This window comes from Rhinichthys klamathensis, unplaced genomic scaffold (assembly GCF_029890125.1).
Source record: "Rhinichthys klamathensis goyatoka isolate OS25496 unplaced genomic scaffold, OSU_Roscu_1.1 h1tg000098l_1, whole genome shotgun sequence".
Classification (NCBI taxonomy): domain Eukaryota; kingdom Metazoa; phylum Chordata; class Actinopteri; order Cypriniformes; family Leuciscidae; genus Rhinichthys; species Rhinichthys klamathensis.
The window spans coordinates 4,860,313-4,884,417 of NW_026606637.1; the positions used below are offsets into that span (position 1 = coordinate 4,860,313).

General features: G+C 41.3%; 1 protein-coding gene across 1 annotated transcript in view; it reads right to left on the reverse strand.

Annotated features, from left to right (window-relative positions):
- pla2r1 (phospholipase A2 receptor 1) overlaps window positions 1-24,105 on the reverse strand; it is a 32,495-nt gene continuing 8,390 nt past the window's right edge. Inside the window, exons 8-30 of the mRNA XM_056252769.1 lie at window positions 23,905-24,062; window positions 23,459-23,569; window positions 21,070-21,179; window positions 19,804-19,973; window positions 19,511-19,719; window positions 19,209-19,354; window positions 11,354-11,438; window positions 11,023-11,155; window positions 8,323-8,358; window positions 8,084-8,241; window positions 6,715-6,770; window positions 6,316-6,413; window positions 6,088-6,224; window positions 5,445-5,562; window positions 4,960-5,072; window positions 4,739-4,874; window positions 3,829-4,067; window positions 3,579-3,744; window positions 3,359-3,490; window positions 3,131-3,253; window positions 1,816-1,992; window positions 841-876; window positions 1-593 (exon numbers count right to left, since the gene is read on the reverse strand). Coding sequence (XP_056108744.1) covers window positions 376-593; window positions 841-876; window positions 1,816-1,992; window positions 3,131-3,253; window positions 3,359-3,490; window positions 3,579-3,744; window positions 3,829-4,067; window positions 4,739-4,874; window positions 4,960-5,072; window positions 5,445-5,562; window positions 6,088-6,224; window positions 6,316-6,413; window positions 6,715-6,770; window positions 8,084-8,241; window positions 8,323-8,358; window positions 11,023-11,155; window positions 11,354-11,438; window positions 19,209-19,354; window positions 19,511-19,719; window positions 19,804-19,973; window positions 21,070-21,179; window positions 23,459-23,569; window positions 23,905-24,062 — 3,065 coding nt within the window. The 3' untranslated portion in view covers window positions 1-375. The remainder of the gene's footprint in view (window positions 594-840; window positions 877-1,815; window positions 1,993-3,130; window positions 3,254-3,358; window positions 3,491-3,578; window positions 3,745-3,828; window positions 4,068-4,738; window positions 4,875-4,959; window positions 5,073-5,444; window positions 5,563-6,087; window positions 6,225-6,315; window positions 6,414-6,714; window positions 6,771-8,083; window positions 8,242-8,322; window positions 8,359-11,022; window positions 11,156-11,353; window positions 11,439-19,208; window positions 19,355-19,510; window positions 19,720-19,803; window positions 19,974-21,069; window positions 21,180-23,458; window positions 23,570-23,904; window positions 24,063-24,105) is intronic.

The window sequence follows — 24,105 nt, forward strand, 5'->3', positions numbered from 1 at the left end:
GAATTTCTTTCTGAACATTCGTGTTGATGTAAACAGGCCGTAACACCTAAACAATATCAAACCACATTCAACCAACAAGCACATTTGGCCATTTTAACTTTTACATTCTAGAGGAATTCTGTTGTTGTCCTGAATATGAGACAAAGTGTAAAAAGCCCCATTTCCTACTTCATAAAGAATATCCCTTTCATATTGATTTTAAATGGACTGTAGTGGGATTCGGCTAAATGTGCACAATATCCCCCTGTAGCTACAGTACGGACAGACAACTCAACTATCTTTATCATATTCGCACTGGAGTCTCCCTGACTGAACTAACACACTCTCAGGCAAATCACACATGAATGCATGCACATATACACTCACACACGCATACTAGTCCCGTGCTTGAGTCTCTAGGTCTGGGAGTAAAACGTTCTCATCTTGATCACTGGCTTGGGAGCTTGTCTGTCTGTAATAGGCACTGCCAAATGTCGGAAGCCTCTGGATGCAAAGAGAGTTTCTCTTGTAAAGAAGCCACAATGATCCAATCATCACAGCAAACAACACAATGGCCACCAAAGCAGCAACTGAGATCACACCTCGGTGCAGACCTGAAACGAAATGACACGTCGAGTCTTAGAACATGGTTATAACATGTTTTCTTACTTTCATATGATGCCTGACCATGATTGAAACTGAGAACTAAACACTGTAGACAAATTATACAATTATTTACACTCAATTTTGAGGTACTTGTTATCGCTTCAAAACAGAGCTGACAGTGTTGCAGAGTATACAGAGGATATAAGAGGTGTCACTTCCTCAAAAATATGATTCAGCAAAAAAGATTATTCTAACCTTTCAATGGCTCCACTTCTACCTCTTTGATGGCTCCTGTGATGCAAAGCAAAACATCTGAATGAATAATAATGATTTTTATTTATGTATTATTATTTACTTTTGTGAGAGCTATTCCTTTAACCTCATCCTCTCCTCAGGTCAATGTTCAAATAAAAATCAATCAGTCACAATGCACACAGATATGAAGTGGTTAGATTTGAACACATTTACAATGCAGAACAACCCCACCCAACACATGTGCAATATCTGACAAATCTTTTTAAAAATGGTCAAAAAATGCTAAAACTTTACCAAAAATGGATGGTTTTATGATGTCTAAATAGATACCTGACTGCATACTGAAGAAATAAACGGGGAAAAATGACTTTAGGACCCAGGAAACAGTTCATTTGCAGTTCATTTGCTCCATATATAGACTATAGAGCTAAAAGGCCATCTAGTGACAAGAGTCATGAAATATCATGTTGCATTATTTTTTTCCCACAAGAGGTCGGCAGAGTGAGTTATTTTGAGCTGAATAAACAGGGTTATGCATGAAATGGTGAGTTATTTTGAAATAAAGTTGAAAGAATGTGCTGAGTATATATAATTTATTGATAAAATATTGTAATTTAAAGGTAAATAAAATAAAACAATCTCCCAGACAATTTGCACTAAAAAATAGAAAAAAAATATTAACAAAATTAAATGATATAAGCTTTCTGGACAAAACAAAAAAAGTATTATTTTAGGGCTTCAGGTTATTTTGACCCGTGAGAAAAGGATGTATTACAACTACGGAAGGAAATGATGACGTTAACAGATTCTTATTTTGCAACTTGTGAGTCAGTACACAAATGATACAGCACTGCAACAAAGAAACGTTGCCACTCTAAGGCCAATAGTCCTTTCCTGTTCCATTTCTGCAGTAAACATGGACTGGGACCACTGGTGGTTTGTGGTGGTTATGAAGTCAAAGGTCATTCCTTTTACCTGACGAGGTTTTGCAGATGAAGCCCTGGGTGTCAGTGCAGTTATCTAACTGCCACACAGCATCTGATATCCGCATAGTCACGCATAGACCAGGCCTCATGACACTGGGATCTGGAGCTTTGGAGCGCCAGTAAGTGTACTGGAGTGGAGAGCCATCCAGTCGAGTCAAAGCTTTCTCTGAAAATAAGCATTTTGGTTACATAAGGACAGTTTTATTTTTCAGATATAAAACGTTTCGCATAAACCTTTAAAGTGCCCCTGTTATGTTTTTTCTGATATTACCTTTCATGTAGTGTGTATAGTGTAGTGTTTGTCAATGTAAAGGGTCTGCAAAGTTTCAAAGATCAAAGTGTTAAATACGCTAAATGGAGTTATTGTCTCCCAAAAGAAAGAACCGATTCTGAACTGCTTGAAACGAGCCGTCCAGCAGGAACCAATATAGGTTTTTAACAAATTTGCATAATGCCAGCCTATGGTCTTTAGTAGCTGCCTGTGAACAACTTTGTCTACTTTGACCTGCTCTCAAACACGGAAGCTCTAGCTGAGGTCAGGAAGAGTTTGGTCCGTGTTACTGACATGTAGAAAAAAACAGTGTTGTCTGTGCTGCAAAAGCAAATCCACTCTGCATGCACTTCCAAAGGATGAGGACTCAGGCTCAAATTGATATGGAACAACCGACGCCATTGTTACTGTTCGAATCACTGTGTATACAAGAGGAAGCATCTGGAACTGAAATTTAGATATGATAAGGGGCATAAGCAGTAGATTACTGGGCCATCTGACCAATCAGTGCAGAGTAGGCTCTAGGAAAGGAGGGGTTTAGAGAGACTGGGTCCTTTACTAAACTGTTTTAGACACTGTGAGAAAAGAGGTGATGCTGCAATGAATGTATATTATGAGAAAATTAAAAACAAAATTTATCTTGGAAGTATGTAAACCTATTTTAGGAGACGTCAAAAATAAAAGTAGGAACCTTTAAAATAGTATAATAGGGGCACTTTAAATATAACATATTATAAATTCAAGATAAAACAGTGTGTATATAAAAATTAAATAAAAATACATTTAAATTTTCATATAAAACTTAAATAAATACAAAATAATATAAATTAAAATGCCAAAATATATATATATAAAATTGTATACATAAATATTTTCATACATCATTTTAATTTTACACAAGTTTATATAACTGTAATATATATATACATATTAAAAAAAAATCTAAATGCATTATATATTTTTTTCATTTATATATTATGTATTTATGATATAAATTTACTACATGCTCAATATTTAACATCAAGGCTCTTACTGTCAGTGTTGTAGAAAATTCCTAGCCAAAATTTCCGAGGACCCTTGTAATAACGCACTAACTCGTCAATGACGAACCGGCTCTCCTCATCATCTTGAACTGTCAGAAGGTCTGAAGAATTTCCTGAGAAAAATTTAAAGTCTTGCTAAGCCATGCAAATGCAACCAAAGATGATCAAAGCCACCCCTAGGTGGAGCTCTTGATCTAAACAATTTTAAAATGCAGTACCGTTCTTTTTACAGTGATTTCTCGCTTCCTCCAGGGTCATCTTTGTTACAACATTTTTAAAATAATAGCAGCTCCCGTGAAACTTCAGCCAGCGTTCAGGACATACCACTTCATAGGAAAAAGCGATGCTTTCTGTGTGAAGTCAAACAAGAATCTCAGTCAGATTTCAACAATTTACAAACTAATAAAATGAATCGAAAGACAGGAGGAATGGACTCACTCGGAGGAGGTATGTAGCATATCGCTCCTGATAACAGCATGTCACATTCTGCGTATTTCCAGCGTCCATTAACATCCATGAACCCGCAGTCTCCATCTCCTTTTGGCATTTCCCAGTTAGTGAACGATCCCTCACTGCCATCGGACCACGGGTGATCTATATCATCCTATGGAGATAGAGGGCGCTCTTGTTTAATACACCAATACAAGTCATCAAAATACATCACAATGTGATTTCAAAGCCTCCTTACATCTGTACTGTACAAGCCGATCCAGAGTGGGGCTTCAAGCCTGTTGATGAGCACATTGAGATAGGCCTGGTGATACGGGTCTGTGATCCGCACAAGTGCCGCCCCCTTCTCCAAACATGCTTTCTGGGCCTCGTACCAGCTCAAGTTGCCGTGGATGATTCGGTAACTGTGGTTCTTATACTCAGATGTGTCCAGAGAGGAAGCGGTGTAATAGGGCTGGGTTGGACGCTTGGTGGTGTCTGAGATAAAGTAGGGATGCACCGGTATTAAAAAGCTTAGAATTATTTTCATGTTATGAAAAGTTATGAACAATAACCACCCAGCTAACAAAAATAAGAATTTTCTGAATTTTCTTTGAACATTCAAAACATCAATTCAAAAATATATATTTAATGTGAGCATTAAGTTCCATTTTATAATTTTTCAAATATTATTGTAACGTTATTTTTGAATGTTCTCTGAAAATTCTGAAACAGTAACAATTAACAAAATGTTTAGACTAAACTAAAACATTGATAAAAAACATTCATAACTTTGAGAGAGCCTTGCCAGAACGTTAGCCAAAGTTCTGAGAACGTTCCCTGTTAGCTGGGCAATAAAATCCTATTGTATTTTGTCTAAATAAATCAATAACTTTAAATGCAACAAGTGAATTTCAGCATCATAAACAATATAATTCACAGAATAATTTTTTTCAAATATTTTTTTAGCTTTGCTAAAGATTACATTTAACAGTGTTATTAAATCACGTGTGTTTTAAGTTAATGATGATGAGCAAAGGCAAGATAAATGTAAAAATGTATTAAATGTGTATCCGCAGTTACATAAATATCTACTATCGGTCGATACTAATAAATAAATAAAAATCTCTATTGTGAAAAATCTATTTATTTTGTGAAAATGAGTCTACCTTGTGGCTTCTGGCAGACAAAGCCATAGATGCTCTCAGTACAGACGTCATCTTGCCATTCCCCTGTCATACGGAAGATGTGACTGTTGGACAGGTAAGTACAATGATGTTCCATAGGAAATCTATAATAAGACTTCTGTAGACACAACATAGAAAAAAACATTTAAAAACAGTATTGGAATCAAGTTACATTTCAAATAGATTCAATTTTGAGTTCATACCTCCCAGTTATTATAGACGATTGGCTTCCCGTTGACCCATTTGGAAGAAAAACGCCCCTGTGCACCAATCCAAACCCCCGCTGCCCTGCCATGAAGCAGCATGACGATGTAGGCTTCAACCATAAAGACAAAAGCCATGAAAAAATGTCAGTTTCACTTTATTTGAATGGTCCATTTAACACATTCTGTTGACTAAGTAACGTTGCACCTACATGTCTACTAACTCTCATCAGAGTGCTGAATAGGTTAGAATAGGTTGACCTAAAGTTACAAAGTTACTTATAGTCAGTAGAATGTCTGTTGGAGGACCATCACAATAAAGAGTTAGCAGATATTAATACTTTAGTGAGAGTTAGTTGACATCTAGTGGCAAAGTTACTTATAGTTAACAGAATGTTCAAAAGGGACCATCAATATAAAGTTTTGGCAAAATGTCAATATAAAACAACATCGGAAACGTCATCGGAAATGAACGTGATCTTTACCTTGTTCGATTTCATCCTCTATGGACACCAGAGATCCCGAATAGGATGAGCAGATGGACTGAGCATCCTGCCAATTTTTCCCCTCTTCCGGACGGGCTGGGAGATGCAGTAACAGACACTGGCAACCAATCACAAACAAGCAATTCTCAATCATACAACAAAACACAAGAACCTAAAATGATCAATAAATTGTTGATTTCTGAAGGTCATCTCTGAAGAAAATGGATAGAAACATACTCTGGGAAATAACTCTGGTGTGCTATTAATATCAGTTCCTTTAAAAAAGAAAACTGATTCATGTGAAAGAGAAAAGGCATGAGTCTACAATATTAGGAGTTAATTGTTAAATTACGGTTTGGTTGAAAAACTGCAGTGAAAAAAGCTTTCATTTTTTTTCTCATGATTAATGTGAAAAAATAATTGGATTTTGTTGTTTAATATAAGTTGTGCTGTAAAACATTTTATATGGTACAAAACATATAAAATAGAAAAACATTCCAAAATAAATAGACAAACCAGTAAATATATAAAGGAAGTGATACTACTTTGCAAGAGCAATATGAAAGGAATATGCACTTTGTGAACCACTGATCTAGGTTACATTCTCACAAGGCTGCTGAACCAGCTTCTAGTGTATATGAACCTTGTGTCCGAAGTAGAACCAGTTCTCAGGGCAGCTGCCGATATAGTGAGGCTCGAGTGGGTCCTCCACTAAAGACACCGTTCTGCGCTTGCACACGTAACCATGAGGATCTTTACAGCTTCCTGTCGACCACTGACCTGCACAACATCACCGATAAGCTGTGTTTGAGTATACTGGATAATGGTACTTGTGTGTGCTTAAAATATTGTGTGTGCATGTATTGTTTACCCGACTGAGACGACATTTGGATGCAGTTTTGGCCAGGCTTTCGGGAAAATCGAGCATTTTCCCAGTTCTCATAATCCAGGGCGGATCCATCAGTCCAACTGCAGAACACACACATACAACACACAAATCCCAACATGAAGTCTGCTTCATACTGTATAGTATGTTCCTTTTATGCTCCTCTTTCTTTCTTAAAGGTGAAGTGTGTGATTTCTGTAATACTTGCTGACCAAATGCAATTGCAAAAATATCTTGACAAGTTAACTTGAGAAAAATTTTAGCAAGTTTCTTTCTGCCTTTATCTTTGACTTATTATATAACAATAAATACATAAATAAAAGTTAAAAGTTTAACTTAATTCTACTGTAAAAGAGCCTCATTATGGTAGTCAAAGAAAGGCACCTGAGGCCATTGTGATCGCTGTTAGCAGACAAACCAATCCACCAATATTTAGAGTCCTAAAAAACAAAGACACAAACAAAGATGTTATTTTATATACATACATATAGTTCGTATATGTATTTATGTATATATACAGTACACACGCACACACACACACACACACACACTACTGTTCAAACATTTGGGGTCAGCCCGTTTTTTTTTATAGTCTCTTATGCTCACCAATTCTGCATTTATTTGATCAAAATACAGTTAAAAAAAAGTAATATTGTGAAACAAATATTAGTTCAAATATATTCTATTTGAATATATTTTAAAGTGCAATTTTTTCCAGTGACGGCAAAGCTGAAATTTTAGCAGCCATTACTCTTCAGTCTTCAGTGTCACATTAATTCATTCTAATAGGCTGATTTGATGCTTAATATTTTTGTGGAAACTGTGATACAATTTTTAAGGATTTATTGATGAATAGAAAGTTCAAAAGAACAGCATTTATTTGAAACAGGAATCTTTTTGTAACATTATAAATGTCTTTGCTGTCACTTTTGTAAGTAATAATTGACGACGGGCCATAAAATTATCAGAAAATAATGCACACCCGAGGTGGTAATGCAGCCACGACGCGAAGCAGAGAATTATTTTGCTTATACTATGGTTACCACACCTCAAAACATTGTTCTTCAGATGATGTATTTCAAGACATTGGTCAAGAGAGATTAAGCATATGTGAATTACTTGAGTCTGTTTGTCTCTCCACAGTGTTCGGCAGCAGCGTCTACTAATAACGAAACTGTAAGTTTATCTGCTTCAAAAACAGCGCCATTATTAAATTGCTAGTGAGAAATGTCATGTAGCTTTTAAGTTGCTACACTATTTTACAGATAAAATCATCAAATTTCTGTGCGAGTGTGTGTCTGTACTGTATGTGTGTGCGTTTAAGTGGGGGAGAGAGGGCGAGAGAAAGATGTGTTTTCCGTACATAAAACGTAATTTTGTGGCAAAAAACATGGAAATAATTTATCGTTTTTATCCTATTGTTTACTAGATTTATTCGCTTGGTCAGTGTCATTGTGGGTTTTGGTTCTGTAGTCTGTAAGAAGCTTTGAAATAACTGAAATCATTTGGTGAAGTGATATGGAACTGTAATGTGGTCAAGACCGTCCTGGAACTACTTTAGCAGTGCGTTTCCCTGAAAATAATTGCACACCTTGGAACGTTTGTCAACCAATCAGATTCAAGCATTCAACAGCCCCGTAGTATAAGATGACTTTAATGCATCCCTGCTGAAAAGTATTAATTTCTTTTAAAAAAAAACACATCCTGAGCCCAGACTTTTGAACGGTACATAAGTAAATAACTATATAATAACCTTTATGCGTTCTCTGATGAAGTTCAGTTCCTCGCTAGAGTGAACAGAGAGAAGATCAGCACCCATCATCTTACAGGCGAAGGCGACGGCCTCCCAGGGAAACGGCTTACTGGCAAAGTAATATTCAGCTCCACGGAAAAACACCCATGGCTCATGTTCTGCACCATAAACAAAAACAAATGTCATCATCATCAACATCATAAGTGAGTCTTTATAGTATTTACCTGTACTGTACTTACGGTCGCTGTACCAGTACGGCTTGACCAACTCCACACCTGAGGAAAAACACCTACATTTCAACAATTAATTTATATTTCAGTGCAGTTTTATGGATGTTCTTCCAGCTTAAAAGACAAACATGTTGTTGTTTTATCCTCAATTTTTTTATTTTTATTATTATTATTATAAATCAGAGACCATGACTAGACCTCTTTCAATGAAATACAAAATAATGAAAAAGGTAACAATTACAATTATTAGACAGAAAGCAGTGTGGAAATTTAAGAATGTCTAAGCTAGGGCCGGGTTGCATAAACCACTAAGACTAGTCATCCAATTTGTTTCTGTTCATACATTTTTAAGTCAGTTACATAAAAACGTAGATCGGTCTAAATTGATACCGAAAAGTAGGACTGATTACCCCAAACTAACTGCTAGTTGGTCATTCTAGTTCTTCAGACACAGTCTTAAAGCAACACCATGTGATTTTTCCTCAGCGGTCGCCCTCATAGACAGTATAAGAAGTGGACAGAGCCATCTCATTGGAACTCAGTTGAGACAGTTGAAGCCCATTTTTAGCGATTTTTGAGCACTTCCGTTCCTGACGCGCAGACTCAAACCGACTCAAACTAAGCTTGATGACGTGTCTGACAGACGTTAATCTTCTAGTAGCTGTGCGTGAAAATTGCCAACGTTAATCTTGCAGAGACGGGGAACTTGAGCAAAGAGTCTTTTATCGTGAGTGAGCAGGAGTAAGTATTCCGTTGCTTTTATGGACTCATTATCTATGGGCTTCTCTCTTGACGGGACGTCCCCCCGATTGCCTGCGAGCTTCTCCTCCTGTCTGTACGGTCATTTCTGTACAGCGCGATAGAGAGTCGAGTGGTTATGACGCAATCGTTAGCCTATTTTTACTAAATCTGTTTCTACGGGGCCATAATGTAACATAGAAGGTAATGGAGCCCTTTATACATTGTCGTGTTTCTTTAGAAATAAATAATGGACAAATGGAGTCTTTAAACGCCTCAGATGTAAAGTTATTCGCTGTCAAAGGGACGCCAAAATGAATGGTAGTCAATGGAAATGCTAACGCAAGTGAAGTTCTGCTACAACATGGCGGCACCCGGCAGGCTTCAACTTCCGGTCGATGGATTACCCCCTTGGTCGCCCTACAGTTTGGAAGCAGAATTGTCCATTACTGCTGTCGTAAATAATTTAGCCTTCTGCAGCCGACTGTCGCACGCGCACGCTCGCTGTTTATCCAGCACCGGCTTTGGAATCAACAATGGCAGACATCCCAACCTGCAAGAAGTCATTTCAGGGAGGTATATCTTGGTGACTGGATTGTTGACGGGGGGGGCGGCTGGTGGCGGGTTGACTAGCTTTCGTGAGGCACACTCGCAAGGTCTCTCGCTCTCTCTCTCTCAGCCGTGCTCGCGCTATGTATGTTATGCGCGCAGTATGTTCTGTCTCGCATGCGCGCTCTAGATTCCGGCAGATCTGAACTAATTTGCGGGCATCAGGGAGACGCAGGAGACTCCCGGGAGACTTGGGATTTCTGCAATGGCCACAGACAATTTGAGGAAGTGGTGGGGGAAGTGACGTATGCCGTAAAGCAGTCGAATTTTGTAGTTCTTTTTGTGCACGGGTTCCTACCCGAAACCCGAAGTTACATAGTGCCAGTAAAAGCGATACAGACCACGTCAGGCTATGGCAGACGTGTCATTTAACTTATTTTAAGTCGATGTACCATCACAAGGGTCTTGGAAATATATTATGAAGGTTGAAAAACTACATAGTGTTACTTTAAAGGATTAGTTCACTTTTAAAAAAACTTTTGCTGATAATTTACTCACCCCCATGTCATCCAAGATGTCCATGTCTTTCTTTCTTCAGTCGAAAAGAAATTAAGGTTTTTGATGAAAACATTCCAGGATTTTTCTCCATATAATGCACTTTGCTGGGCACCAAACGGTTCAAGGTCCAAAAGACAGTTTCAGTGCAAACTGCAAACTGTTCAAAGGGATTTAAACGATTCCAGACGATGAATAATGGTCTTATCAAGCGAAACGATCGCTCATTTAAAAAATAAATAACAAAGTTTAAGTTTAATAATGTCAAATGCTCGCCTTGCTCTGTTCTGTGATGCACGTTCGTGACTCTCCTGTTCGAACTCGTTCATCAAAATGAACAAATCTTTTTTCGAGTCATTTGGTTCATTTAACGAACGAAATGAACGAATTGACTCGGAAAAAGATTCGTTCATTTTGATGAACGAGTTCGAACACGAGAGTCACACAGAACAGAGCAAGGCGAGCATTTGAGCTTATAAAACTTAAACTTTGTTATTACTTTTTTAAATGAGCGATCGTTTCGTTGATAAGACCCTTATTCATCGTCTGGTGTCGTTTAAAGCCATTTGAACAGTTTGCAGTTTGCACTGAAACTGTCTTTTGGACCTTGAACCGTTTGGTGCCCGGCAAAGTGCATTATATGGAGAAAAATCCTGGAATGTTTTCATCAAAAACCTTAATTTCTTTTCGACTGAAGAAAGAAAGACATGGGGGTGAGTAAATTATCAGCAAAAGTTTTTTTAAAAGTGAACTAATCCTTTAACTTAATGGCTATTTATGCAACTGGCCCCTGGTCTTTTCAGCAGGTTGATAATGAATTTTTCATTAAATATTTGAAATGTATATCCATACATCCTAAACACAAACCTTTGGGGACCTTGCAAATCCACTCATATTTGGAGTCACATGAGTGGGCCGTGAGAGTGTTTGTGAGGTCACTGTACACAGCACACATGTGAGAGTCCACTTCATTCATATCCTCAATGAATGATGTCACCACCTAAAGAATGGTATGAATATAAAATAACTAAAGCTGATGAACTGGTTCCTCCATGATAGTCTGTTTTTCTAAACAGATTTCTGTCTTTTTTATTTACATTTAGATAATATAGTCAAACATCTCCAATCACTCGACTCTCTGCTTTCTCTTTTCCTGGCTTTTTTGTTTGTTTCTCTTTTTTTTCCTCTGAATTCTTACCGGCGTGCCATCTGACCACTCCCAGGCTCCCTCGGACCTAGGGTTTCTCTTAGTAAAGCCCACCCAAAACCAGCGACCCTCTGTACTGAAAAGAGACAAAAAGAAAAGGAAGGAGAGAGAAAAATAAGTAAATAAATAAATTGGTGCTGTTAAATCGATTAATCGCGATAAATCTCATCTAACATAAAGTTTTTTTTATATATATATATATACTGTATATATTCATGTGTGTGTGTGTCTGTGTGTAACTTTTATGTTAGATTAATCGATTTTACAGCACTAAAATAAATAAATAAATAAAATTTAGAATGGCAAAAAAAAAAAAAAAAAGTAATTCACTCTATTTTTTTTTTAATCAATTATTATACTGTATAAATTAGGCTACTTGTCAAAATTGGAGACAAAAGATTTAAGAATATATCCAGATACAGTGGGGTCCAAAAGTCTGTGAACTTGACAATGTCAAACATTTATTTTATTTGGTTTGGTTAGTTTATTTTTACCTATAAATAATTCAGAACCTTACATATTTATTTACTTAATATTTAAACCTTTCAGGTTTAAATTACATTTTAAATCCTTTATTTTCAATGTGGTCTTGAGAGATATGTTATATACACTGAATAAAATTATAAACGCAACACTTTTGTGTTTGCCCCCATTTTTCATGAGCTGAACTCAAAGATCTAAGACTTTTTCTATGTACACAAAAGGCCTATTTCTCTCAAATATTCTTCACAAATCTGTCTAAATCTGTGTTAGTGAGCACTTCTCCTTTGCCGAGATAATCCATCCACCTCACAGGTGTGGCATATCAAGATGCTGATTAGACAGCATGATAATTGCACAGGTGTGCCTTAGGCTGGCCACAATAAAAGGCCACTCTAAGGGGCTGTTTACACCTGGCCACTTCATGCGTTTTCTCAGATCGGATAGCTATCTGATTTATCCAACCGATTCCACTTACACTTACACCTGATCACATAAATGTGTTTTTGCAAAACGGATATAAATCTGATCTTCAATTCCTGCGCTATATGCAGATTTAATGGAGTGCATGTCACGAAAGCAACAGATATGAGCTGCATTTTATTGATCATCAGCTAATTTCAAAATCAAAGACAGCAATAAGAGATAGCGACACCAGCCCTGGTAAGATCATTTCGTTTCTTTACTTTTAATGAAGATGATTGTGTGTTAAGCGTCTGTGACTTACTTTCACTTTGATTTGCGATAGTTTGCACGTTGGCTTGATGAATAGACGCTCAGCTACTCATCTGAGGTGATGCGTTTCGCAGTAGCTTCGTCATATCTGACTATAACATGACATATAGCCTATAACACGCTCTCACACGTTTATTTTTTAGCATTTTTGGGAGGAGTAAAATTTAAATATGTGGTTTCAACAACCAGATGCATTTACAGTTGTCCAGTTTCGTCTGGAATGCGGCCCAGACCTCCTCCTGAAGTGGTTTGAGCGATCGGATTCAAATCCGTCTCGAATGCGTTTCGGAGGGCATTTACACCTGGTCTTTTCACGATCGGATAGCTATCCGATCACAGAAAACGCATTAAGTGGCCAGGTGTAAACAGCCCCTAAAATGAGCAGTTTTACCTTTTACTGTATTGGGGGGTCCCAAAAAAAAGTCCCCCCGGACCACCAATACAGTAAAAGGCAAAGGAGAAGTGCTCACTAACACAGATTTAGACAGATTTGTGAAGAATATTTGAGAGAAATAGGCCTTTTGTGTACATAGAAAAAGTTTTAGATCTTTGAGTTCAGCTCATGAAAAATGTTGCGTTTATAATTTTGTTCAGTGTATAATGCCCACTTACATTGACTACCATATACAATTTTGGGGTCAGTAATTAACACTTTTATTTATCACTATGTATATACAGTATACACCCACACTAGTGTTGATCAAAAGTGAGAGTAAGACATTTAAAATGTTACAAAAGTTACAAAATGAACTTTTTATTTATCAAAGAATCCTGGAAAAACTGTTTTTAACATTGATAGTAATAATGTTCTTCTATTTTGATATATATATTAGTATAAATTAAGATCATATCTGGATTTAAATTGAAATATAAAAGTTATTTTAAAATGTAATATTATTTCACAATATTACTGTTTTCTGTTTTTCGAATAAATACTGTTAATGCAGCCTTTGTGAGCATAAGAGTTCTCTTTCATAGGTTCACTCAACGCTGCGGAAAGCGCAGTGGGATATCCTCTGGATGTGCCGATTGCCTGAAGCCCTATAGAATCACGCCAATCCATTGGCTGATGGCGCTCGCGCAAAGCTGGCTCCGCCCCGACGCTCTTACGTCGTAGCATGATGTACGCGCGCGCGCCATCTTCTCCTCAGATTTCTCTGCCTTCACGAAGCGGTCACATCTCGCCCTTCGTGCGGTTTTTCTGAGCCCGAATTCTTCAATTCAACTTCAGCTTTCGTCTCGACACTTCAGCGACTGGTATAAGTGGAACTCTGTTCTCCTTACAGTGAAGTGTCATGGATTATCGACGCTGCTCTCCGCCATGCGTTCGTTTTATCTCGAACGACGACCCTCACAGTAAGTGTGTTAAATGTATGGGTTTTTCGCATGCGCGTGAGGCTGTATTAGGATTGTCGAAATGTAAATTTTGTGACAATCTCCTTCTCAAAACCCTCCGCTCTAGACTCGCGGTTTTTGAGAAGGAGACATTCGTTTCCCCCTGTCGCGCTCCCGAGACTGCTGAGGCCTCTCGTGGATCCGCGGCCTGGGGTTCGGATGTTGAGCTCGAGGATATTGAGTATGAGCAGACGAGCCTCGCCCTTTCTCTCCCTCCCTCTCCCGAGCACGCACGCGGCGCGGTTGAATTCGCGCATGATTATTTATGTCCCAGCCCGGGAGCCCGCGAATCGGTTTCTTTCGGTCTGGATGACGTTATTTACACTGCAGCCTCCGACTCCGAGGATTTCGGGCCTGCTTTGGCTGATGACGTTATCCCGCCTAGCGGCCAGGACGCGCGGCCTACTCCGGCCTACACTGAGCTTATTGAGGTGCTGTCGCGCGCTACAGAGAAGCTCTCTATTGACTGGCCTGATGAGCCCCGCGAGTCTCAATCGTCCAAACTCGACGAGAGGTTCCTACGTGGCCCTAATTCTAGGCCAGAGCGAAGAAAGCTGCCCTTTTTCAGCGATCTGCATCACGAGATCTCCAGATCCTGGAAGCAGCCATTCTCCGCACGCCTAACTAATGCGGCAGCCGCTGACTTCACCAACCTTGTTGGTTTTGTGGAGCAGGGTTATTCCGCTATTCCAGCGGTCGAGGACACGCTGGCTAACCACCTCGCCCCGTCGTCTGCACCGTCTTGGAAGGCGCGTCCCCTTCTTCCTTCCAAGGCTTGTAGGACTACTTCCTCCCTTATTGGGAAGTCTTACATGGCGGCTGGTCAGGCAGGCATGGCCCTGCATACCATGGCCATCCTTCAAGCCTACCAAGCGGACGTCTTGAAGGACATGGATGAAGGAGAGGGACTGACGCCCGAAGCTGTCAAAGAGCTTCGCAAAGCCACAGATCTGGCCCTAAGAGCCACCAAGCACACTGCTCGGGCTGTAGGTCGCTCTATGGCGGGCTCGGTTGCTGCAGAGCGCCACCTCTGGTTGAATCTCACTTTTCTCCTGGATGCCCCTCTCTCCCACTCAGGTCTTTTCGGGGAGGCGGTCAACACGGTGGTTGACAAGTTCCGCGCCGCTAAGTCTCAGTCGGCCGCGTTCAGGCAGTTTATGCCCAGGAGGGTCAGAGGGCCCAGTGACTCCAACCCTCCCCCTTCTCAAACCCGAGAACGCTCTGCTCATAGGGCTGAGTTCCCTACTAGCAGGAGTGACCCGGCTCGCCACCCACCAACTACTGTCTGGGGAGCCCGAGGTCGTCCATTTCCTCGCCAGCGCCCTCACAAGCGCCTTCAGCTGAAGCGGTCCAACAAATCGGCCGCTCCAGCCTCCTCGAGCCGTTCCTGACCCGCAGGGCAGGAGGAGGAGAGCCTCATCAGATCTACGAGGTTGGGACAGACCGCGCAAGCGTTTCTGCCCTCCTCCAGCCGGCTCTCCTCATCCAACCCTGTCACCTTCGCCACCCAGCGTGTTTCGAAGTGCAGGTCCTGTTTCACTCTCTTCACCCAGTCCGGCGCAGGAGGAAGGAGACGCATCTTGCTTTCTCCCCTCGCTCCCGGTGCACGTTACAACCGCCAATCGCTTCCTCAGAGGCACAGTTCTTTTTCCTCTGGAGCAGGCGGACCCAGTTACTTCTATCCAGGTGGTGGTACCCCCCAATACGTGTCAGGACGTCAAGCGCTCTCCTCCACGGTCAACCGCGCCTCCCCATGGAAACCAGCGCGACACCCTACCTCAGGTATGTCCCTTGCACTGCAACACTCCTCTGCCTCTATCACATTTCGTTCAAGAATGGGAGCGCTTACCAGGGGTATCGCCTTGGATCCTTCGCACAGTTCGGCTCGGCTACACGCTTCAGTTTTGTCGCAACCCCCCCTGCTTCAACGGGGTCTTTCCTACTGTAGTCGACAGCGCCGCTCAGGCTTCTGTACTACAGCAGGAGATTTCATCCCTTCTGCTGAAGGGGGCGATAGAAGAGATTCCTTCGGGGGAAGTCGAACAGGGCTTCTACAGCCGTTACTTCCTGGTCCCGAAGAAGGGGGGCGGCCTGCGGCCGATACTAGATCTTCGCCGGTTGAATTTCTCTCTTTACAAAGGAAAATTCAAAATGTTGACGCTGAAGGCCATCATATCTCATATCCGGCGGGGGGACTGGTTCGTGACGGTAGACCTCAAGGATGCTTATTTCCACATCCAGGTCGTACGGCGACACAGGAAGTTCCTCAGGTTCGCCTTTGGAGGGAAAGCGTACCAGTACAGGGTCCTCCCCTTTGGCCTCGCTCTAGCGCCAAGGACGTTCACAAAGTGTATGGATGCTGCTCTGGCCCCGCTGCGGCTCCAGGGCATCCATATACTCAACTACCTGGACGATTGGCTCCTTTTAGCCCACTCCAGAGAGTTGGTGACTCACCACAGGGACATTGTCCTCCGTCATATTCAGTCTCTCGGTTTGAGGCTGAATACGGAGAAGAGCGTTCTTACTCCAGCTCAGAACACGGTTTTCTTGGGGGTATGCATGGACTCCGTTCTTATGCAGGCCCGTTTGGCTCCTGCACGGATTTCCAGTCTGGTGACATGTCTGTCCCGTTTCGCACTAGGCCAGCATGTTTCCGTGAGCACCTGCCGCAGACTTCTGGGCCTTATGGCCGCGGCCTCCCCTGTGCTACCTCTGGGGCTGCTCCACATGAGACCTTTTCTGTGGTGGATGAAGCTCTCAGGGGCTCGGCCCACGGGGCCAGCCTTTCGCCTATTGAAGGTGTCGCGCAGTTGCTTTCGCGCCCTGTCAATCTGGCGGGACCCCCTCTTCCTTCAGAAAGGAGTCGGTATGGGTGCGGTATTCCGTCGCCAGATGGTTACGACGGATGCCTCTCTGACCGGCTGGGGAGCGGTTTTCGAGGGCAGGCCAGCGTGTGGGGTTTGGACTGGCGAGACCCTCTCGTGGCACATAAACAGCTTGGAGCTGAGGGCTGTCTTCCTGGCTCTTTGCCACTTTCTCCCTTTCCTCGAAGGACACCATGTCATTGTCAGAACGGACAATATGGCAGTAGTGTCCCATGTAAACAGACAGGGGGGTTCACGATCGCGCACCCTAGACAGGCATGCGCGTCACCTTCTCCTGTGGTCCCAGGACAAGTTCCTCTCTCTGAGAGCAGTTCATGTCCCAGGGATTCTGAACCTCGCAGCAGATTTTCTGTCGAGGCAGAAGCTCAGGTCTGGGGAATGGATGTTGAACCGCCAGTCGGTGGCCCTGATCTGGGAGGTGTTCGGAAAAGCGGAAGTGGACCTCTTTGCATCTCAGGAGTCGTCCCAATGCCCGCTTTGGTTCTCTCTGAGCCCTCCAGCTCCATTGGGGATAGATGCGTTCGCCCACCCTTGGCCGATGCAGAAACTCTATGCCTTCCCGCCCATCAAGCTGATCCAGGCGGTTCTGTCCAGAGTGAGGGAGAGCGGAGTCCGCCTCCTTCTGGTAGCCCCATTCTGGCCGTCCCAGCCATGGTTTTCGGAGCTGATCCCTCTGTTGGAATCCTCCCCCTGGGAGATACCGGTCAGGGAGGACCTGCTTTCCCAGCTTCAGGGCAGGATATGGCATCCTCGCCCCGACATTTGGAAGCTGTACGTTTGGCCTATCAGAGGCCGTTAGCTTTAAGCTTTGATCTCCCAACCGACGTTCAGGAGACTATTGCGAATGCTAGAGCCCCTTCGACGAGGAGGCTATATTCCTCCAAGTAGAGGGTGTTCGAGGCGTGGTGCTTAGCACATGATAGGAACCCAGTTAGCTGCCCAGTAGGCTCAGTGCTGGAATTCCTGCAGGAAAAGTTTGCTTCCGGAGCGGCCGCTACCACTCTCAGAGTGTATGTCGCAGCTATTGCTGCTCATAGAGAATCGGATGAGATTCCCTTGGGGAAACTGAGGTTAGTTTCGGCCTTCATGCGTGGGGTTAGGCGCCTGAAACCGGCTCGCCCCCCTAGTGTTCCCTCGTGGGACCTGTCAGTCGTCCTGGAGGGTTTGACAGAGGCTCCCTTCGAGCCCTTGGAGTCAGCTCCTGAGCGGATTCTGACTCTTAAGGTTGCTCTTTTGTTAGCTTTATCTTCACTGAAGCGGATAGGGGATTTGCAGGCTCTCTCTATTAGTGAGTCATGCTTGGACTTCGCTCCTGGCCTGGTTAGGGTTACCTTGAGGCCGAGGTCGGGGTATGTACCCAAGGTTCTTTCCACGGCGTTCCGCTCTCAGGTTGTTAACCTTAATGCTTTCCACCCTCCTCCTTTTGCCTCTGAGGAAGAAAGGAAACTTAACTTGCTCTGCCCGGTCCGTTCTTTGAAGTTGTATGTAGATCGCTCTAGCGGTTGGAGGAAATCAAACCAGCTCTTGGTATGTTTTGGTGCTGGCCGCCGCGGGCTTGCAGCATCAAAGCAGAGGATTTCCCACTGGGTAACGGACGCTATTTCGCTGGCTTATGAGGTGCGTGGTTTGCCTTCACCTCTTAGCATCAGAGCGCATTCCACTAGAAGTGTGGCTTCCTCTCAAGCTCTCTTTAGAGGGGCCCTCTTGGAAGACATTTGTGTGGCGGCAGGTTGGTCCTCTCCGCACACCTTTGTGAGGTTCTATAATTTGGATCTTGACATGACTCCAGGTTCCCAGGTTCTATCTGCTTGAACCTATCATGGTTGTTATTATTTGGTCTGGTACCGGTTATGGCAGCGCTTAGCTTGGCGAGTTTGGTATTTCGTTCCCACTGCGCTTTCCGCAGCGTTGAGTGAACCTATGAAAGAGAACGTCTCTGGTTACTTACGTAACCTATGTTCTCTGAATAGGGAACGAGACGCTGCGTTCGCTGCCAAGCTCCTCGCGCTGCCGACAGTTTTTCTTTTCGGCAGAGAAATCTGAGGAGAAGATGGCGCGCGCGCGTACATCATGCTACGACGTAAGAGCGTCGGGGCGGAGCCAGCTTTGCGCGAGCGCCATCAGCCAATGGATTGGCGTGATTCTATAGGGCTTCAGGCAATCGGCACATCCAGAGGATATCCCACTGCGCTTTCCGCAGCGTCTCGTTCCCTATTCAGAGAACATAGGTTACGTAAGTAACCAGAGACGACTTCTTAAAAAAAAACTAAAAAAACATTTAAAAAATCTTACCAAAACTTTAAAAATTGCTTATAAACCCCCATCTGTCATGGGTAAACGTGTAAACCAACCTTTGGAACATCATGGAAAGGAGATTTTTGACAAAAGTCTGATCTTCATTGTGATGGAAACTGACCAGATCAGCACCCAAAGCCCGGCAGAAGAACTGAGCCTCGGTCCAGGTGCGCTGCATCAGGATCTTCTCACTGTGATACACCTAAACAACAAACAAACAGATCATGATCCAACAGACATGAACGCCAGTAACATACTAAATATTAAGTAAACAATGGGTAAAAATGTATCCGAAGCAAGATAATTAGAGCATGCAGTTACTCTCTATTATTGATTTATGATTATATACTCTCTGCACCTTGTAACAGTGAGACAGGCTTTTGCGGCTCTCCCATCCTGTCGGACATGGTGCATTTATATTTATGTGTGGCACAGGCATCAGGGTGTCATGGTTGTCGCTCACTTCCTGTTTGCACACAGCCAGGGCCTTAAAGGTGTGACAATTTTTCACCTCCCAGTGACCCAATGCTTGACCTCCAGACATCACCACACACCCCCCACTATTCACTGCAGGCAGAGGGAGAGACCATCAAATAAAGTCTGTTTGTGCCTGCTAGCCCAGGTTTATGATGGTAACTGTTAAGGACTTACCTGGCTGGTGTCGGTTCCAGTTGTTGTAGTTGAGGGGTGTCGACGAGCCATTCAGGGTCAGCCAGCGGTACTCTCTGATTCTGTCCTTGTCCTGTAGGGCTGTCCAGTACGATTGCGACTCAGAACCTCCCATTTCCCTGATCAGGCTGTTTAGAAAGGCCTGCTCAAACCTGCCACAGAGAAACCACACACTCCAATTGTGATGAATGTATCTGCTTCTTTCATGTTGTAAACATCGTAATTATCCTTGTATAGTAAGCATTGCCTGACTCAGCTACTCATTTGAGGTTAACACTATATGAAACGCGTTACCTGGTTATTCAAGGTTGGTTTATGATCTTGGGAAGTTGTATTAGTTACATAAATAGGTACCATTCAGAATTGTTTTTGAGGGAGTTAATACATTTATTCATCAAGGATGCATTAAATTAATCAAAAGTGACAGATATTTATAGAGTTATAAAATTTATTTAAGTCACACTTTAGATTAGGGTCCAATTCTCACTATTAACTAACTATTAACTACTCCTAATTACTGCTTATTAACAGTTAGTTAAGGAAGTTTCGGTAATGGGTAGGATTGAGGGATGTAGATTTTGGTCATGCAGAATAAGGCATTAATATGTTCTTTATAAGTACTAATAAACAGCCAATATCCTAGTAATATACATGATAACAAGCAAGCAACTAGTTAATAGTGAGAATTGAACCCTAAAGTGTTATTGATATTTCTAGTTCAAATCTATTCTTTTGAACGTAATGTTTATCAAAGGATCCTTAAAAAAACATTATAGTGGTTTCCCAAAAAATATAAAGCAGCACAACTGTTTGTAACATTTAATATAATAAATGTTTGTTGAGCAGCAAATCAGCATATAGGAATGCTTTTCCTAAAATAGGAAATAGTTATTTTAAATTGAAATAATATTTCAAAATATTACATTTTTTACTGTATTTTTGTATGAAATAAATCCAGCCTTAGTGAGCATTAGAGACTTAAAATAAAATAAAAATTACACATCCCTTACTTTTCCTCAAAATAGTAAATACAAAGTGATTTTGTTCGGAATAAAATAGACATTCTAGGTAATTTCATATTTCATGTTTATTTAATGCACTTAATTCCCTAAAGTAACGTATGCGTTAGTTGTTTAATTGACTAAATTGTACTCTATTCAAATTGAAAACAAACTTATTTGCCACCGTTCAGTTGCCGCTTATTCTGATCAAAACCAACATAATTCCATCCAGACGTTTTCTACATACCTGCTTTCTACAGTAACAAGAGATTTGCAGTAATATCCTCTCACTGCATCCTCAAACGTCTGCTCCTGATCTGTGATCATATAACACCAGTTGTCCTTCCTTCTCCAGTCCTGCACATGCACAAAATAAGCAAACTTTAAAAAGATTCAGCAAGGCCTTTTATTGATATTAACATGCTGAGATATTTGTGAATGTAAAAGAGATTTTCCTCACAAAACCCGATTGTTATGGTTTGTAGTGTGTAGTATAGGCATAGGATTCATGTGTCATATGTAGTGTGGACTAACAATGTGCAAATTAAAGAACAGATGCAGCCATGTCAAGCGCAAAAAGGTTCAAGACATGCTTTTTGTTACTCTCCTCCAATAAATGTTGCGTCTGAAAGGGAAACTCCAACAAATGAGTGTGCAATAAGGTCAGTCACAAAAATAACTTTGCCTTTTCATCGCCAATTTTTCACTGCATGTAGTAAATAATCACAGTAGTTTTGTTATGCCTTTAGGGTTTGCGCTGGTGCAAGCAGATAGTAAATCTGGCTCATACTCGGGTGCGACTTTTTGAGAGAAAATTTGGTATATATAATACTACTTATACTATAAATAGTGCATAGTTCACAGTAGACACAGGTAATTTGGTATGCAGCATTAGCTTCAGTGGCATCTAGCTGTGTTTTCACACCTGTTCTCCATTAACCCCATTGAGTCCAATGGCCTCAATTCAGTGTCCTTCATATAACCTGGACCAGATTGAAACGAGCATTGAACCTTTTTATTCAAGATCAAGATTTGAGGTTAAAACCGATATGAAGGGGAAAGTGTTTTTTCATCATTTTACACTCTTTTGCCTTTAGTAGAATACAAAACCATTTCAGTACAGTACAGATAAATGGTTGTTCTTCACATACAGTACAAGAGTAAGTGTGGGTGTGACACATGAGCGTTCACTAGCACGTGTGCATCTCTGAAAAGTGCCCTTTCTCTGTTTGGCCATATCCGTCACGTTCGTCCTTCTCGTAGCCGTCTTGTTTCATAGCCAGCAAAAGCAGAAACAGAGCGACAGAGCAGATCTGAATCAGTCTGTTGTTCTCCAGCCGTGACCCGCTCTAACCTTCGCTGACGGCCGCTCCGTCCTCTAGACACACAGCCTGTCTGCCCTCCTCACCCCACACAAAGCACATCTCAAGCACAACCAATCAGAAATGCAGGAAAACAGATGGAATGAGAGTGCCGGTTATTAGATTGACGGGAAAAAGCAGTTCGGTATTGGAGTTTTTTTTTGTTAGGACCTCCACTCATTCACTGCATTTTATTCATGTTTCTCACGCAATGTATTTGGAATGACATGGTAAATGTGTGTGTATGACTGTTCTGGGAAACTTATGGTTCTGTTTTTTGTTCTTGCTGTGCTTTTATTATGAAATACTTATTATACATAGTCAGAAAGTTCGCTTTATCAATTAATCATGCAAAAAACAAAATCAGCAAAATATGAATGATAGGTGGCAAATACACCTGCAGATAATGTTGAGCAAACTACTCCGGAACTACTCTTTCTCTTTCTCTCTTTATAAAATTAATGGTTTGAATGATTCAGAACAAATCACTAACCAATTCAGGATATTTACAGTAACCTAATGTATATTGTGAGTGAATCCCTCACTGAAAAGGACTGACTCAAAAAATTGTATCATTTGTGAATTGACATCAGTTTTATTTGAGTATTATCAGTAAAGTAGTTTAGTATACCATTATAGTATTTATCAATATTTTTATTTATATATATACTGTATATATATATATATATATATATATATATATATATATATATATATATACATATACATATATATTAAAGCTAATAATTGAGCTTTTATTTGTATACTTTTGTTTAATTAATTATGCACTTTCTATTAGTTTTTTTATATATAGCTTTAATTTATTTTCATTTCAGGTAAGTTTTAGTAATTTTAGAACTTCGACTTAAACTTTTTTATTTCAATTAGTTGCCAAGGCAACATTTCGTTTAAGTTTTTCAAGTAATATTTATATTTTATTTTCGCTTTATTTCAATTACCAAAATATCTTTAGTTAATAATAACAACACTGATAGACATCAAAAGTTCTGATTCTTAACAGCTTGCAGAAAATACCAGACACATAGAAATCACACAGCTGTTGTATTGGCTAGCAAAACATAAGCATAAATGATTTCATAAACTTATATATTGATTTATTTTGTTACTTTCCTATTTTCATTTACTTTCCTATTTTCAAACCTGAGCGCATTCACACTGCCCTCAGGTTTGTAATTTTGTTTCTCCTCACCAAATTGTAACAATGTGTGTGTGTGTGTGTGTGTGTGTGTGTGTGTGTTTATGTTACGTTCTCACCTCTGGACATCCTTCATCCCATTCTCCAGCAGGATGCTGAGGCACAAGACCTGACGCCTTACAGATTGCGGCATGCTGCTCTTCACACTCCGCAAACTGCCATCTGCCTTCCTAAAACACACACAAACACACACACACACACACACACACACACAATGAGTCTTTCATCAAGCACAGAAGAAAATTCAGAACGACCAGATCTGTCACTTGACCTGCTGGTTTACTACTGTGACTAACTGGTGACTGTGCATCTGATCACCCAGGATAACGTTTCCATGCAGTGACTGTCTCTGAAATCAGATCTTGTCGTGTTCATCTAACACACAGTTGCTGTATGATTTATGGGGTGACTCTAGACACGTGCTTCTTTTATGACCACATACTGTATGCTCAGTTTATGACTAATGTCTTGTGACATTAATCTGATCTCTGACCTCTGAACTCACCTTCCAGTCCGCTGTAACACAGATGCGCTTGTCGCCATGTTGATGGGAAGGCTCCTGAGAGGACCAGGATGTGAATGTGACAGGAGAGTTGTCTGACCACTGGACTGCTGGAAGTTTAGCCTCCTTGTGCAAGCCGATCCACACCTTAGAGTTGGATCCTGACACAACCAGTTACATATTGTGATCACTGTAACTTTAATA